The sequence below is a fragment of the Phascolarctos cinereus genome, unplaced genomic scaffold (genome assembly GCF_003287225.1).
Source record: "Phascolarctos cinereus isolate Bilbo 61053 unplaced genomic scaffold, phaCin_HiC Scaffold_726;HRSCAF=1367, whole genome shotgun sequence".
Classification (NCBI taxonomy): domain Eukaryota; kingdom Metazoa; phylum Chordata; class Mammalia; order Diprotodontia; family Phascolarctidae; genus Phascolarctos; species Phascolarctos cinereus.
The window spans coordinates 118,151,372-118,166,659 of NW_027556098.1; the positions used below are offsets into that span (position 1 = coordinate 118,151,372).

Genomic DNA, 15,288 nt, shown 5'->3' on the forward strand with positions numbered 1-15,288 from the left:
GAAGAGACCAGGGGGACATGAACACTATAACAATCCCAGAGCTATGGACTAGGAATCCATTGATCACATGCTACCAAAGAGCTATGAATGAATGACAAGGCCTTAGAATCTGTTCTGCCATTTAAACTATGTGCTGCTTTGGGTAAATCACTTAATACCTCTAGGCCTCAGTTTCCTTGCCCATAAAAGATGTTTGACCTGAATGTCTTCTAAGATCCCTCCTGGCTTTAAAGTGATGATGCTATAATTTAATTTACCATATAGCCATGCACTAGGCTGTGTGCTCTCTAGAAACTGAGCTAAGCCATGAATTGAATGCCCTTCCCCTTGCCAGAGACTGAGGAGTACAAATGGGGGAATGGGGAAGCAACACGGGAGAGAATAATCCACTTACATGTTGGGGGAATAAGTTTGTATATTTGTGATTATACCTTCTGAAGCAAACATTCCTTAGTCAATGCTCACACAACTCTCAGGCGTCAAATGGTATTAGGGAACAGGGAAGACCTCCCTGCACTTGAGGGACCACTGCTGGTGGAGGCTGAAGCCATTTACAGAGAGCCTAGACACCCCCTCCCCAATGTCCTTGTTGTGGTTGGGGTTTGTCCTTTGTTCTCGAAGAGGACCATGATGTCAGGGAGACGATGGATGTGACTTGCAATTGACTTTGTTTTGAGTGAGTGAGGGCTGTGCAAGGTCACCAGCTTTGCTTTCTCCTCCAGAGCCATCTGGGTTCAGTGGCCAGATATTCATCAGGATGACAAAAGATGGCCCAGGATGCAGTGGGAGATCTTAGTACTAGAGAACTCTAGAGGAGGAACGGTTTATAAAGTGAAGGGGGTTCAATGGTCTCTAAGGTTTTTTCTAGCTCTAAATTTATACCCTTACCTATACTGTTTCTAGTTATGCATAGGCTAGATGCTACACGGATACATGCAAGAGACACAGAGGAAGACTTACACTTACTTCTGTGGAAGATCTTTTGAAAGACATGGACTAATTAACTTCAAATTAACTAAATTAAAAGATAACTACAAAGGACATATGAAGGAAGATGTTATCTGTATCCAGAGAAAGAACTCATAAATAGAAGAATGTATAGAATGATTTTACGTACATATATATATATTTATACACACACATATTTATGTCTAATGGTAGCCATTTCTAGGGCAGGGGTGGAGGAGGGAAGAAAAAAAGGGAAAAAATAAATTTACATGATAACTTTATTATACATGTAAAAGGAATAGTGAGTTGTACATAATAGAGCTGTACTTTCATGTGCAGTTATCCTTTTTATTATACTATGTTATGGAAATGCTTGTTTTATTCCATAAATTAATAATTAAATAAATAAAAAAATTAAAAAGAGATGGACAGAAATCAGACTTGTTAAGAAGGGAGGGAGGGACTATGATCAGTAGAGGTAGCTTGGGGCAATAGAAGAAGCAGTGGATTTCAAGTCAGAAGACCTTAGTTTGAATCCTGGCTCTAGCCTTTTACTTCCACTATGATGTGACCTTAGGCAAGTCACATGACCTCTCCAGGACTCATTTTCCTTCTCTGTGAAACAAAAGATTGCACTAGATGCCCCTGAAAGTTCCTTATGGCCCTAAGGGCTCTATGTCAATGGAGGGAGTATCCTCATACAGATGAAATGACAGATACGCCACAAGAGGTGATGTATCTATCTAATACACAAGAGTTAACACTGAAGGTGACAGTAATTTTTTTTTATTATATTACTGACTAGAACGCCAGACATAGTGGATAGAAGTATAAAAATAACCAATTCTTACAAATCACACTTTTCTGCTACAGTACTGAATTATTAGTGGAGGTTGCAATTATGATACAACATTAAATAACAAATATCCTCAGGAAAGGATTTTAAAATGACAAACCAGGTGCTCAGAGTTCATTGGTCTACAAAGGGGAGGCAGGATGGTGGGGATCAACTCCCCAAAGCACATCTTCTAATTGTTTGCTTGATTTAACTGCAAAAGTAATGAAACAAAAAATCCACGTCAACCCAGAGACTATTATACCATGTTCCTATTAAAGGTACAATCATGGAGGAGAGAAGGTCACATTTGGAGAGGTGGAGATGGGGGGGCAGGGGGTGGACATGAATGACAGGTGTGCATGGAAGGGAGAGAACAAGAACCTAACTAACAGATGTCAAAGCTGTTTTTGGAATCAGATTCCCACAATCCTTTCTCCCCATCCAAGCCATCCCTGGACTCATATCTACACTCCAGATTGAGACACTTAGCCCTGGAGGGATGAATTGTGACTCTGTTGAAAGAAAAGGCTATTTTAATTAAACAAATTCATCAATATATATGACTTTTATGGGTTATTATATCCTATTTCTTTGGGGGATCAGAGAGCAAAAATAAACACACACATTTGCATATCTTATCAGGACACACAAAACCCAAAGTATGGAACATGTATGTTTCTCTCTTTCTTTTTCTCTCTTTCTCCCTTCTTTTCTCTCTTTCTCCACATATGTACTTCACATATATACATATATATTATACATACACACATCTCATCATTGTCTCTTCCTGAAGGAATGGTTTATTAAGATGGAAAGAGAAAGGAAATGTCCTTTTTCCTCCTGAAAACTGTTGTAGTATGGGAAAGGAAGGGAGCTGTCTTTTATAGGGCAAATAAAAGAAGCATTTGGCATTGAAATTCACATTCCTAAGAGCTCAAATCTCAAAATCAACACACATACACATACATATATGCACCCATCACACAAGGAAGAATTGTGCTGTGAAGAGTTGTCATAAAAAGCTAAACATGAGAACAATGGCTGAATCAGGTGGTCCTCAGATGTCCAAGGTCTTGCATATTTGGGAAGGGATAGGACATATTGAGAGGGAAGCTCAGAGAATATATCCACTGTCTGCCTGGAAATCTGAAATGTACTGATCTGCTCCCCAGTAAGACCTAGCCCTAGTACATCAGCTCAACAAAGAGGAAGTATTGCTTGAACGATTGGAATCTGGGCTTCTATTTTGCAGTCTAAGCACTACATTGAGCTGTCCTCACCAAAATTTTAGTTGTCATTTTAATAATTTAATTTTTAATAATTTTAATAAGGAGCCAGTGGTCCTGTTGCTGAGTGGCTGTGTTGGGCTAAGATAAGCCAAGAGCACCTGAACTGTGTAATGTTGACTTCTCCTGGTTTAGCTGTGCCAAGGTTCCAGAGTCCATGTGTACATCTCAGCAGTGGGCACAGTCACATATGGGAAATGCCAAAGTTGTATAACACAGGTTATGATATAAAAAATAAGGCTGATCTTTATTCTTAAGATGGCCAGAGTTCTATGCCCAAATGAGTTGTGTCCCCTTCAAAGTAAGTCACCTTGACAGTGTACATTTATTCTAATGCTATTACCGTTGTTCAAACTCATATTGAACATATTTGGGGACTATTTTCAGAGTCAGCTCATGAGTCACCCCAGAAAACCAATTTTATTACTTCATAGTCACTCTATACTTTTTCACTGATGTTGGTACTACCCAGTTTGAGCACCCATTTTATTCACCAGACTACAATTCACAAGAATTTGGTTGTTTCCCAAAGTTAAACTCACCCTTGAAGTATGAGTATTTGCCACCACTGGGACCAGTCAAAAGAATGTGCCGTAAGCTCCAAGGGCAATTCAGAAAGGAGTTCCTGGCAATAACATCAGAATAAGTTATATATACCCTCTCAAGGCAACTGCTTTGAAGGGGATTCCACTCATTTGATTGTAGAAGTTTGTTTGTTAAAAAACAAAACAGCATAACACTGACAAATAAAGCTATGTGCCAATATGTTCACTGGGTAGGCATGACTTAGGTTCCTGTTTTCATAATGGCCTCAAATGACAAAAAACAAGAAGAAAACCCCCCCAAATTTTAAAACACCTTCTGGAACGTGACTACTTCTTAATTTTTTTATTCCTAAAAATAATCATTTGGTTATTGCTGGAGAGGATGCCAATAACACACTGCAGTTATTAAAAGTATTTGAGATCGCTCTTATTAATTTCTTGGTAACAACTTCCTTTAACTTGAATGCCGTAATTGTGCTCTTTGAAAATGACACCGAGAAGGGAGGCATTCTGCCAAGGAACGTATTTGGCTGCCTTAGTCTCATCTCTTCTGAGTAAACAATGAATAGGGCCCATGAAAATCAGATGGAATGAAGGACGCCATTCCCGGGCAGGCCCAGGGGTCACAGAAAGAAGGCAGGCCTCTTTGCCAGACAAACGCTTCGCTGACCTTTTGGTCAGTTTTACCCTAAAGACTTATGATCCCATTTACTCCAGGTCTTGCCTTACAGATGGATCACATATATAGATTAGGATCCCTTTTGTCCTTTCCTGTGACTGTTGATAACTTCCTCCTCTCATTCCCTTCCCCATTCCCCCAAGACGAGTCACAAATTCCGGACTAGGGAAGTGACACTGAGGGCAATCTGGGCGGTGGAGGGAGAGTAACTGTATGCATGCTGTGAGCAACAGACTGTTCTTCCTGCTATAGCCTCACTCTTGTTTGGGAAACAACGTTGCAAGAATGTAAACTAGTATTACCCAACCCTGCATGATCCAGGTCAGTAAAAAGCAGGAGGACCAAACTGCCCTCATTTTCCACATCCAGTGTTTTGCACACAGTAGGCATATAACTGATATTTGAATTGTTACCTCCATGACTACAGAGCTTAGCAGATGTTCTTTCCTCCCTTCTCACTTAATACCTATGTGCCCTTGGATAAGTCCCTTAATCTCTTTTGTACCTCAGTTTCCACCTCTGTAGAATGAGGAAAGTGGATTAAATGTCCTCTTCTAAGGTCCCTTTTGGTTCTAAAGCTACATTCCTATGCTCAAACTGGAAAACTGAGCTCCACTCTTCCCAAACACACTTTCTTCCATACAATTAACAATTAGAATACACTTCCTTAGACCCACTTGCCTCCTTAGATCACTTGGAGACGTGTGGAGATACTATGCTAAGCACACTTTCTGAAACCCCTCATTTTCACATGAAATAACTTCCTCTATAAAGTTTTGCCAGTGCAGAAAAAGTCTTTGAAGTTACATGGTTCTCTCTTTTAAACTTAGGCTCAGATTCCCAGATCCTTCTCAAGAATGATTCTGAGGGGGCAGCTAGGTGGCGCAGTGGACAGAGCACCAGTCCTCGATTCAGGAGGACCTGACTTCAAATCCAGGCCTCAGACACATAACACTTCGTAGCTATGACCCTGGGCAAGTCATTTAACCCCACTGCCTAGCGAAAAAAAAAAAAGATTCTGAGATGAGACAAGGTCATCATTTGGTAGAATACCTAGGTCACTGCCCTGCCCCAGGAGGTGATGGTTTGCTCCATTTGTCAGAGGCCATTAGGATCACCAGTTTGCCCAGAAGCAGCCTGCTGCTGTTGTAATCATATAGGCCCTAGTGGAGTCTCCCCACCACTTCTGTGCCCCCTAACTGGCTTCTCTTGCTCATTCCCATCATAAAGATAATAGGCCTTAGGCTGGAATAGAGCAACACAAAGGATAGGTAGTAATAACGCTAAGCTGGTCACCAGGATGGGAGATGGCGAGGCAGAAAGCATTACTAGATTCTGAAAAAGTTGTGGAGATCTTACTCATGATTCAGAAGGAAGTTTTTAATTCCTTTTAAAAAAAAAACAAACCATAGCATCCATCAGCGACACCTGAATTCATCCTGTAAGGTGACAGCCAATTTGTTTTAACAACTAAGGTGCATTGCACCCAACTAGCATTCTCTGCAATAGCAGAACTGTAATTATGAGAGAGAGCCTCTGGGGACCAATGGAAAAACACATGCATTCATCCAAACAGTGCTATCAGAATAATGTCATGCTTCAGTGAAAGTGTTTGAAGTAGCTTGTCCTACTGTATTGCATTTTGAAGAGCTGTGATAATCCGGAAATAACCATCCCTCCACTGAGCAGAAATAACTGCTCCCAAAGTGTTTAAGCCATTTCCAGAAAAGTCTGCTGTCAGTAAGACTCAGCTTTCTGTGTTGGCAACAGTTTTCCTATCTGTTCTTTCTTCACCTTATCTGGACACCAGGGTGTTATTTGGGAAGTGACTCAACATAGTTTCACAGGTATTAGTTCCAGACGCTGAGTGCTGTTCAGGTTGACAATGCAAGCCCTAAATCATGGGCATAATAAATAGATATATAGGACATTCCTTTCCAAAAGGCAGACATTGAAGTCTTTACTTGTGCAGAAATCCTTAGCTGTCTGATAACATTCCTGAAATATTTCTGAGTTTCAAGGGAACTACATAGTAGTACAAAAAAGGGTAGACTGATGGACAAGAGAAAATAATTTACATGTTACTTCTTCAATGAAGAAACAGCTTTCAATGATCAACTCTCTAACACATAGCCCTATGGACAAGGTTACAGATGCAGTCAGCACAGATATGTAAGGAGAACTTACATATGGCACCTTCTTATTTTTTTTATGAAGAGCTGGTATGGCTTCCAATGGCATGGTCATTTCAGTGAAACCAGGTTACTTATTCAGTCAATTTCTCCAGCAATTGTCAACATCCAATCACAGGAGACAGTTGTTTCCAGCTTCTTTCCCCAAAGCAATGAAATACCCAGTTCGAACCCAAATGTCTCACACACACACACACACACACACACACACACACACACACACACTCTACACTACACTCCCACCTTTAAAAATTCCTTATAATACATAAGCAAGAGCTTGTCTCAGTGAAGGTGATCTCTGTCATGAACATGAGCCTAGGGCAAAGCCAATGGCACAAAACGGATGGTTTTGCACCATTCCATTCTCATAGACTGGGAGCAGGCAGGAAATGGTTACCACAGGTTTCTAGGTCCATGTGCTCCTCTTCCAAGGAGCCATGTTACTGTCAGCTCCAAATTATATCCATTGGCCCCAACTGTGGATGAAGGGCAGATGAACTGATACTTTGACTTCAAAGCTGATTCTATAAGCCATTATGACTAATACTATCTCTACAAGATATTGCTTTGATCCCAGGTTGTTGAAAGAAATTCTTAAACTCAATAAAGAGGGAATAATTTTTTGAAAAGGGACATCGTCATGATAAAATACGTACTGGGAAAGAACTTATGTTTCTTCTAACAGTTTATGGCACTTTACAACCTTACTTCTTGTCACCTTCTGTGATACAGTAAATCCTGGGCTCACCACTCATTTTCTGTTTGGCTCGAAACTACAGAAAAAGATCTAGAAGCGTATTAGAAGACTATACATTACACCAAAATTTCTCTAGTGCCTCTGGACACTCATTGAGTGTGCAGTACACACTCACTGTTCAGCACGTAGGCACTGAGGAAGACTGCAATTATGGAGACAAATAAGTTCAAAACAGTCAATGCTTTGCTGCAAGGTGACTGTCTAATGACAACATCCAATGAAACTGTCCAAAGTAGCCAGGATTCTGTTCTGGAGCAGTCTCACGTTGAGCTTGGCAAAGTGTATAAAAAACAAACAAACAAACAAACAAAGCCAAATCACTGAAGCCTAAACTGAGCAGCAGCTGGGTTTCTGAAATGGCCCCGAACCATTTATACTCATTCCTAGTGGTAGCATCCATGACATGTCACTCAAATCAAATCTGTTCTTACTGAGCCTTTATCATGTTTCACAGTAACACAGATGAACACTGAAGAGTAAAGAATGAGCAGCCTGTAACTGAGCAATTCTTTTCAGTCTTTGCCATCTTTAAATCTTCTGTCCCATCCTTTGTCTGCCATGGAAACTTCAACTTTGAATGGTCTGTGAAACAGCAAGTGTTCCAGGGGTCTTCCTGGTTCCATTCCTTGAGTAGATAGAATTCATGTGTAAATAACACAGAATGACAGTGGCTGCACACTGTCCTGTGATGTTAAAAGTAGTCTCTTCTCCTGCTCTCATCACTGATGAAAGAAGGGTTATACTGTCCGGGAAAGATGCAAGAATGCCGAGATCCTGGCAAGCCAGTGTAGGTAGGGTAGAGGCCATTTCGTTCAAGTTCTGGGTTCCTGACATTTGTGGGCTAAGTCATCAAAAAAAAAAAGGGGGGGGATTGAAAGGGAAAAAAAAGAGAGAGAGGAATCAATTTCTAATTCTTGAATTTAAATTCAATAATCAAATTATTCTAAACACTTAATTTTGCACTTTACGAAATTCAATGGGGAGACAAGGTAGCAACGTGCAGGGTAGGGTGCTAGAAGTGGGGATTCTTCCTAGATCTGCCACGACTATCTCCCCAAAGCCAACATCTCTCACAAGATGTCTACTCTCTCCATGTCTCAGCTCTTCCATTTTTAAAACAGAGCTACGCCTTACGTTGACACATCACTTTACAAGTTAAAAAGTGCTTTCATATATACATATATATGTATGTATTTATCTCAAATGACCCTCATGATAATCCTGTGATTTAGTTAGTGCAGACAGCATTCTAGCCAGTTTAGTGATGAGGAAACTGAGGCTCACAGGGTTTAAGAGACTTGCCCAAGGTCCCATGGCTAGTTAGTGGCAGAGGTAGGACTCAAATCCAGGTCTTCTGACTCCAAATGCAGAGCTTTCCCACTATACCGCACTGTTCTCCTGGTACACCATGCAGCTCTCCTGATAATATTGAGGCGACAATAACATTAGCATCCTTAAACACAACTAATGTTGGCAAAGTACCTTTAGGAAAAGCACTGGTGTAGACAGAAGGTGTGACAATGGCACCACATTTAGGCTAGGGGCTGGACCCATGATTTCATTGGTATAAGGAACTCTCAAGTGAGGAAACTGTTTCTACCAACATATAAGACAGCCCTTTCTCCAGAACTTGAAGTCTTAGAGAGTTGCCCAGGGTCACACAGCCAGAATGCATTGGAGGTGAGATTTGAACTCACATCTTCCTGGCTAGCTCTCTACCCACTCTGTCATGCTGCCTTTCTTCACATAGGAATGCCTTAAATTCGCAGAGCTCTTTTCTACTGGGAGACTACAACGCATGCTACCCACTTTTTGGCATTTAGGATACAAGTATTTTTTCCATTCCCCAGAAGGAGAAACTGAGGCACAAATAAATGAAGTGTTCACAATTACTAAGTGGTACAGATAGCACCAAAAGCCAAGAGGGAGACTGGTGTTTCTTTTTTAATGGACTAGTGATTATCAGTCTTTCTTTTACCATCCTTTTTGGGTGAGGTCAAAGATCATACAGACTACATCTACTCCATCACCTCTACTCCCTCTCCCTCCTTTTTTCTTTTTTGGCCCCTGCAAATTATCTCCCCAGAATGAGTCAGTAAGCTGATTCTGTATTTGAGGAGACAACAATAAGGAATATTCAATGTAAATGACTAATTCATGCTAGAAGCCAAAAAGTGTAGACATCATCCTATGATTAACATGAGTATTACCATAGGCAACTGCATCACCTAAACAACTGCTCCACACATTGATGGCCCATGCTATGCTAAGAGAACTAGAAATTAGCACTATTCAAAAATCTCGGCTTTCAAAGCACTTCGTGTATGTGGGGACTGGATGTCGCTGCTACGTTGTATATAGCTCTAGCATATAGCTCATTTGAACATGGGTATTTGCGTACTATCTCCCTCTTTAGGCTGTGAGCTCTTTGAGGGCAGGGACTTTCACCTTTCTTCGTATCTCCGGCACTTAGCACAGCACCTGGCACGAAGAAGGTGCTTAATGTGTTAGTGACTGACTGATATTGATTGTGCTCTATTCGTTGCTAAGATTACTGCAGAGAACTGAAAACTTGGTTGGGTTCATTTACATTTTTTGACTGTTAATGCTTACAATCTGTTTATAGTAACTCTAAATCTAATCCATGGTAACATGCAGATGAATTAGTTCTAAATTTGTCTGACAAGGATGATCAAACGGTTTGAACACTCCTGAGGTAAGTCACAGCTAAAGAGTCACTAGGGGAGAGAGAGAGAAAAAAAAGAAAGAGAGAGAGAGAGAGAGAGAGAGAGAGAGGCGCATGCAGACACACAAGTAAAATCAAAGGAAAGCTAAGTTTTCTTCAGTGAGGTAACTTTTGTAAAGATACTGCTTTGCAAAAAAGTTAGTGCTATAAAAATGTTAGTTATTATTATTATTAGGAGAAGGGCAGGAAGAGAAGGAGGAAGAGAAGTTTAGTTGAAAGAAAATCTTTTTTTTTTTTTTGTGAAGCGGGCTCTTGGATTGTAAAATCATTTGGTTTTGAGAGAATAGTTAAGCCCTCTGATGAATTTGGGAAACATCACACGTAAAGAAACTCATCAGGTAATTTGGAACCTAACAATTTACACAGTGAGCACAATAATGTACAAGAAAATCACACCAAAAATATCAGAACTCTGGTCAACGCTATGACCAATGGGCACTTCAGAGGACTAGTGATGAAACATATTGCCATCCTTTCAATCAAGGAGAGGTAGATTGCAGGTGAGGAACAAGTCATATCCTGTTACATCTGGACAATGTATTAGATTATCTTCCATAATTGTATTTCTTTGTTGAAAAGTGATGGTTCTGTGTCTTAAATACTAACTCCCTCCTCTTAGAACTAACCACCACCTCTTAGAACCTCTAGTTTGCTTCAGAGAAAGTTCAAGAGCCACCTTCTAAGGGCAGCTTGGTGGCGCAATGGATAGAGCACTGGCCCTGAAGTCAGGAGGACCTGAGTTCAAATCCAGCCTTAGACCAAACACTTGACACTTACTAGCAGTGTGACCTTGGGCAAGTCACTTAACCCCAACTGCCTAATTAAAAAAAAAAAGAGCCGCTTTCTATATGAAGACTTTACAGATGCCCCTGAGGAGTAACCTCCCCTCCAGAATTAGGTTATGTCTGTCTGTCTATCTATCTTTCTATTTCTCTCTCTCATTAAATCTATCTCATCCATCCATCCATCCATCCATCCATCTAATCAATCAATATATATAGATTTGTCTATTATCTCTAGATATCTCTAAATATTTCTATGTATATATATATATATATACATAGATAAACATATAAAAATATTAATACACACACACACACACACACACACACATATATATATATATATCAATCTATCTTGAGAAGACCTATTTCTATATTCTTCTTATTGGGAAGTGATAATAATGCTTTTTTAAGTGTCAATAAAATATTTATTTGAAAAACTTTAAAGGAAATTTGGAATCTAGAAATAATTCTACCACTGTATTCCACTTCTCCTTATTTGTTTTCCCCAAAAAAACTCCCTCCCCCACTCTCAGCTAAGTTGTGACTTTTAAAAATAATTCATCAAAACAAACAGTTTTCTAGTTCCAGGAAAGTAGTCCCTCCCATCTAAAGTCTGAATCCTCATAATTATTTCCACAGCAACTACAGGATTATGACCTTTGGAATAAGAATGGTACTATTAAAAGAGCCTAGAGGGGCAAGGTTTCATTACCATTATCTTGTACCTCTAGCTAAGAGTTCTATGCCATGCACAGAATTTAATTTTCAGCTCTGGTGCTCTCTGACTGTATATTTATTTCCTATTTCATACAGTACAATGCAAAATGACCCTTGGATAGCATGCCCTAGCACGAAGGGAAGTCACGAGTGAAATAGAGCCTTGGTATCTTTTTAGGACAGTTTTCACACCATCTTGTCCAGAGAGAGGAGGATGGACATGTTACTCTACTGAAGAATTCTCCCTTCATACTGAATGGTACAGTGAAAAGAAGACCAGATTTGGAGGTCAGAGAACCTGGGTGTGAATTCTAGCTCTTTCTCTTATTTTCAGAGTAGCTTTTGGCAATCCCCTCAGCCTTGGTTTCCTCAAATGTCAAAAGAAAAGGGGCTGGACAACAGTATCTCTTTTGGCTCTCCTCTTCTCTCCACCCACCACTGTTGCCGTGTAGGCCCTCTTCACCCCTCAACCTGAACTACTACAACAGCCTCCTAATTAATTTCCCTGCCTCAGACCTCTCCCTGCTCCAACTGATCTTTCACACAGATCTAAAGTGATTTTCCTAAAACGTAGGTCATATCACTTCCCTTCCCTGTTCAGTAATAAACTCTAATGGCTATCTCTTGACTCAAGGATCAAATTCAAATTCTTCTGGGATTTAAAGGCCTTTGTAACCTGGCCCCAACCTGTCACTCCTGCTTTGTGATACAGTATTTTCCTTCTTCTATTTCCCATCCAGGCAGACTGAAATACATTCTCTGCTCACCTCCAACTCTTTGAAACCCTTCACAACAAGGGTCAAATGCCACCTCCCATATGAATCTTCTCTCTGCACTACTTCCCCAGGCATAAGTGACTCCCCGCTAAAATTAAGCATTCTCTCTCTCTGCCTCTCACTCTCTCTCTGCCTCTCATTCTCTTTCTCTGTCTCTCTCTTGTCATCATCATCATCATCATCATCATTTATCTGTAGATGCTAGGTAGTACAATGGATAGAGCACTGTGTCTGGAGTCAGGAAGACCTGAGTTCAAATCCAGTTTCAGACACTTATTAGCTGTGTGACCCTGGGGAAGTCACTTCAAATGACTGCCTCAGTTTCTTCAACTATAAAATGGGGATAATAATAGCACCTATCCCCTAGGGTTATTTTGAGTATCAAATGAAATAATGCTTGTAAAGCACTTAGTACAGTATCTAACACATAGTAAGGGCTTAATAAATGCTTATGACAGGACCTGCATTCAAATTCGGCCTCAGACACTAGCTATATGACCCTGGACAAGTCACTTAACCTTGGTTGCCTCCAAAAGCAAAAACAGATAGATAGATAGATAGATAGATAGATAGATAGATAGATAGTAGATAGATAGATAGATAGACAGAGATAGACAGACAGATAAATAAATGCTTGTCCTTCCTTATTCCTTTCATTATTCAATTCCATAAACACTTATTAAGTGCCTGCTATGTGCCAGTGACTATACTAAGGGCTGGGGATACAAAAAGAAGCAAAAGACATTTCCTGCCCTCAAGAAGTTTACAATATAATGGGGGAGTCAACATGCAAACACATACAAAGCGAGCTACACATAGGATAAATAAGAAATAATTAGAAGAGGGAAAGCAATAAGCAATAAGAAGGCTTACTATAGAAAGTGGGATTTTAGCTGGGGCTTAAAGGAAGCCAAGGAGGTCAGTAGTTGAAGAGAAGAAGGGAGAGCATAGGAAACAGCCAGAGAAAATGCCGAAAGCCAAGAGACAGGGTCTTGTTAGTGAAACAGGAGACCATTGTCACTGGATCAAAGAGTACATGTCAGGGATTTTTTTGGGGGGGCCTCACAATAGGGTTAAGTGACTTGCCCAGGGTCACACAGCTAGTAGGTGTCAAATGTCTGAGGCCAGATTTGAACTCAGGTCCTCCTGACTCCAGGGCTGCTGCTCTATCCACTATGCCACTTAGCTGCCCCTTGCCAGGGATTTTAAAGTGTAAGAAGATTGTAAAGGTAGGAGAGGGCTAGGTGATGAAGGGCTCTGAATGTCAAATAGAGCATTTTGTATTTGATCTTGGAAGTAATAGGAAGCCACTGGAGTTTATTACGTAGGGATGACAATCAGACTTGAGTTTTAGGAAAATCACTTTAGTGGCTGAATGGAGGATGAATTGGAATGGGGAGAGACTTGAGGCAGGCAGATCCACCAGCAGGTTATTGCAATAGTCCAGGTATGAGGTGACGAGGGTTTGCCCCAGAGTGGTGGCAGTGTCAGAGGACAGAAGGGGGTATATTGGATAGATGTTGCAAAGGTGAGATCAACAGGCATTATCAACAGGTTGGATAGGGGGGCTGAGAGATGGTGAGGAATACAGGATGATTCTTAGGTTGTGAGTCTGAGGCACTGGGAAGATGGTCTTGTCCTCCACAGTAATAGCGAAGGTAGGAGGTGGGGTAAGGTTTAGGGGGAAAGATAATGAGTTCCGTTTTGGACGTATTGGGTTTAAGATGTCTACTAGATATCTAGTTCAGGATATCTGAAAGGAAGCTGGAGGTCAGCAGTGAAATTTAAGCAGGAAAGATAGATTTGAGGATCATCAGAATAAAGATGATAATTAAATCCATGGAAGCTGATGAGATCACCAAATGAAGTATAGTATAGAGGGAGAAGAGCAGAGGACCCAGGACAGAACACTGAGGGACACCTACAGTTAGAGGACATGATCTGAGGGAGGATCCAGCAAAGGAGACAGAGCAGGAGCGGTCAGAGAGGTAGGAAGGGAACCAGGAAAGAGTGGTATCCCAAAATCCTAGAGAAAAGAAAGCATCAAGTGGACAGAGTGATCAACAGTGTCATAGGCTGTAGAGATGCCAAGAACAATGAGGACTGAGAAAAAGCCACGCATTTGGTCACTAAATGATCATCAGCAACTTTGGAGAGAGCCGTGTCAGTGGAATGATAAGGTCAGAAGCCAGACTGCAAGGGGTTAAAAAAAGTGAGAGGAGAGAAAGTGGAGACACCTATTGTAGACAGTCTTTTTGAGGAGGTTAGCTAAAAAGGGCAGAAGAGAAATAGGATGATAATGGGAATAATGAGGTTTTTTCAAGATAGGGATAAATGAGTATATTTGTGCGCACACACACACACACACACAAAGTTCCCTCATACAAACTATAAACTCCGTGAGGGCGGAGTGTATTTCACTGTTTTCCTTGTAGCCCCAGACCCTTGCATACACTGGGTGCTTAATACATGCTTGACCCTCTGTTGACTAATTGGTTAGATGGTTTCTAGTGTTTCATCTCCAAGTTTATGCTCCTCTGAGACCACGGGTTTCTAACACTGCTCTGAGTGATGTTTATTGTTGATGATGTCAAAAAGGATGAGATAATCTTTCTGTACCCTGGGAAATTTCAATCTCTTTTACAAAAGGGAAATTATACTACCCACCACCTGGAGCATGAGAATAAATCTCTAAAGTATGGAAGGCCTGGATAGGATGATGAAATTGCTACCTGTTAAATAGCTCCATGTTATTATACACATCATACAGTCATAGAATTGGAAGGGCTCATAGAAATAATTGATTCCCCAACCCTAATTTAACAGAAGAACAGACTGAAATTTAGAGACTTGACAGGACCTCTTTTTTTTTTTCTCCTCTGATTCTTGGTGAGGCAATCGGGGTTAAGTGACTTGCCCAGGGTCGCACAGCTACTGAGTGTCAAGTGCATGAGGCCAGAATTTGAACTCAGGTCCTCCTGACTCTAAGGCCAGATTTTATCCACTACTCCACCTAGCT

General features: G+C 40.7%; 1 protein-coding gene across 2 annotated transcripts in view; it reads right to left on the minus strand.

Annotated features, from left to right (window-relative positions):
- Nucleotides 1–1,718: 1,718 nt before the first annotated feature.
- The window catches only part of HEG1 (heart development protein with EGF like domains 1), a 125,093-nt gene continuing 111,523 nt past the window's right edge, over nt 1,719–15,288 (minus strand). Inside the window, exons 18-19 of one of the 2 annotated variants that reach the window (XR_002324410.2) lie at nt 8,530–8,664; nt 7,996–8,086 (exon numbers count right to left, since the gene is read on the minus strand). Coding sequence is in view for 1 of the 2 variants with exons in the window: in XM_020985998.2 (XP_020841657.1) it covers nt 7,937–8,086 (150 nt within the window). In the remaining variant the exon portion in view is untranslated. Of the gene's footprint in view, nt 8,087–8,529; nt 8,665–15,288 lie in introns of both variants that reach the window. The other variant, XM_020985998.2, reaches the window with a different exon arrangement.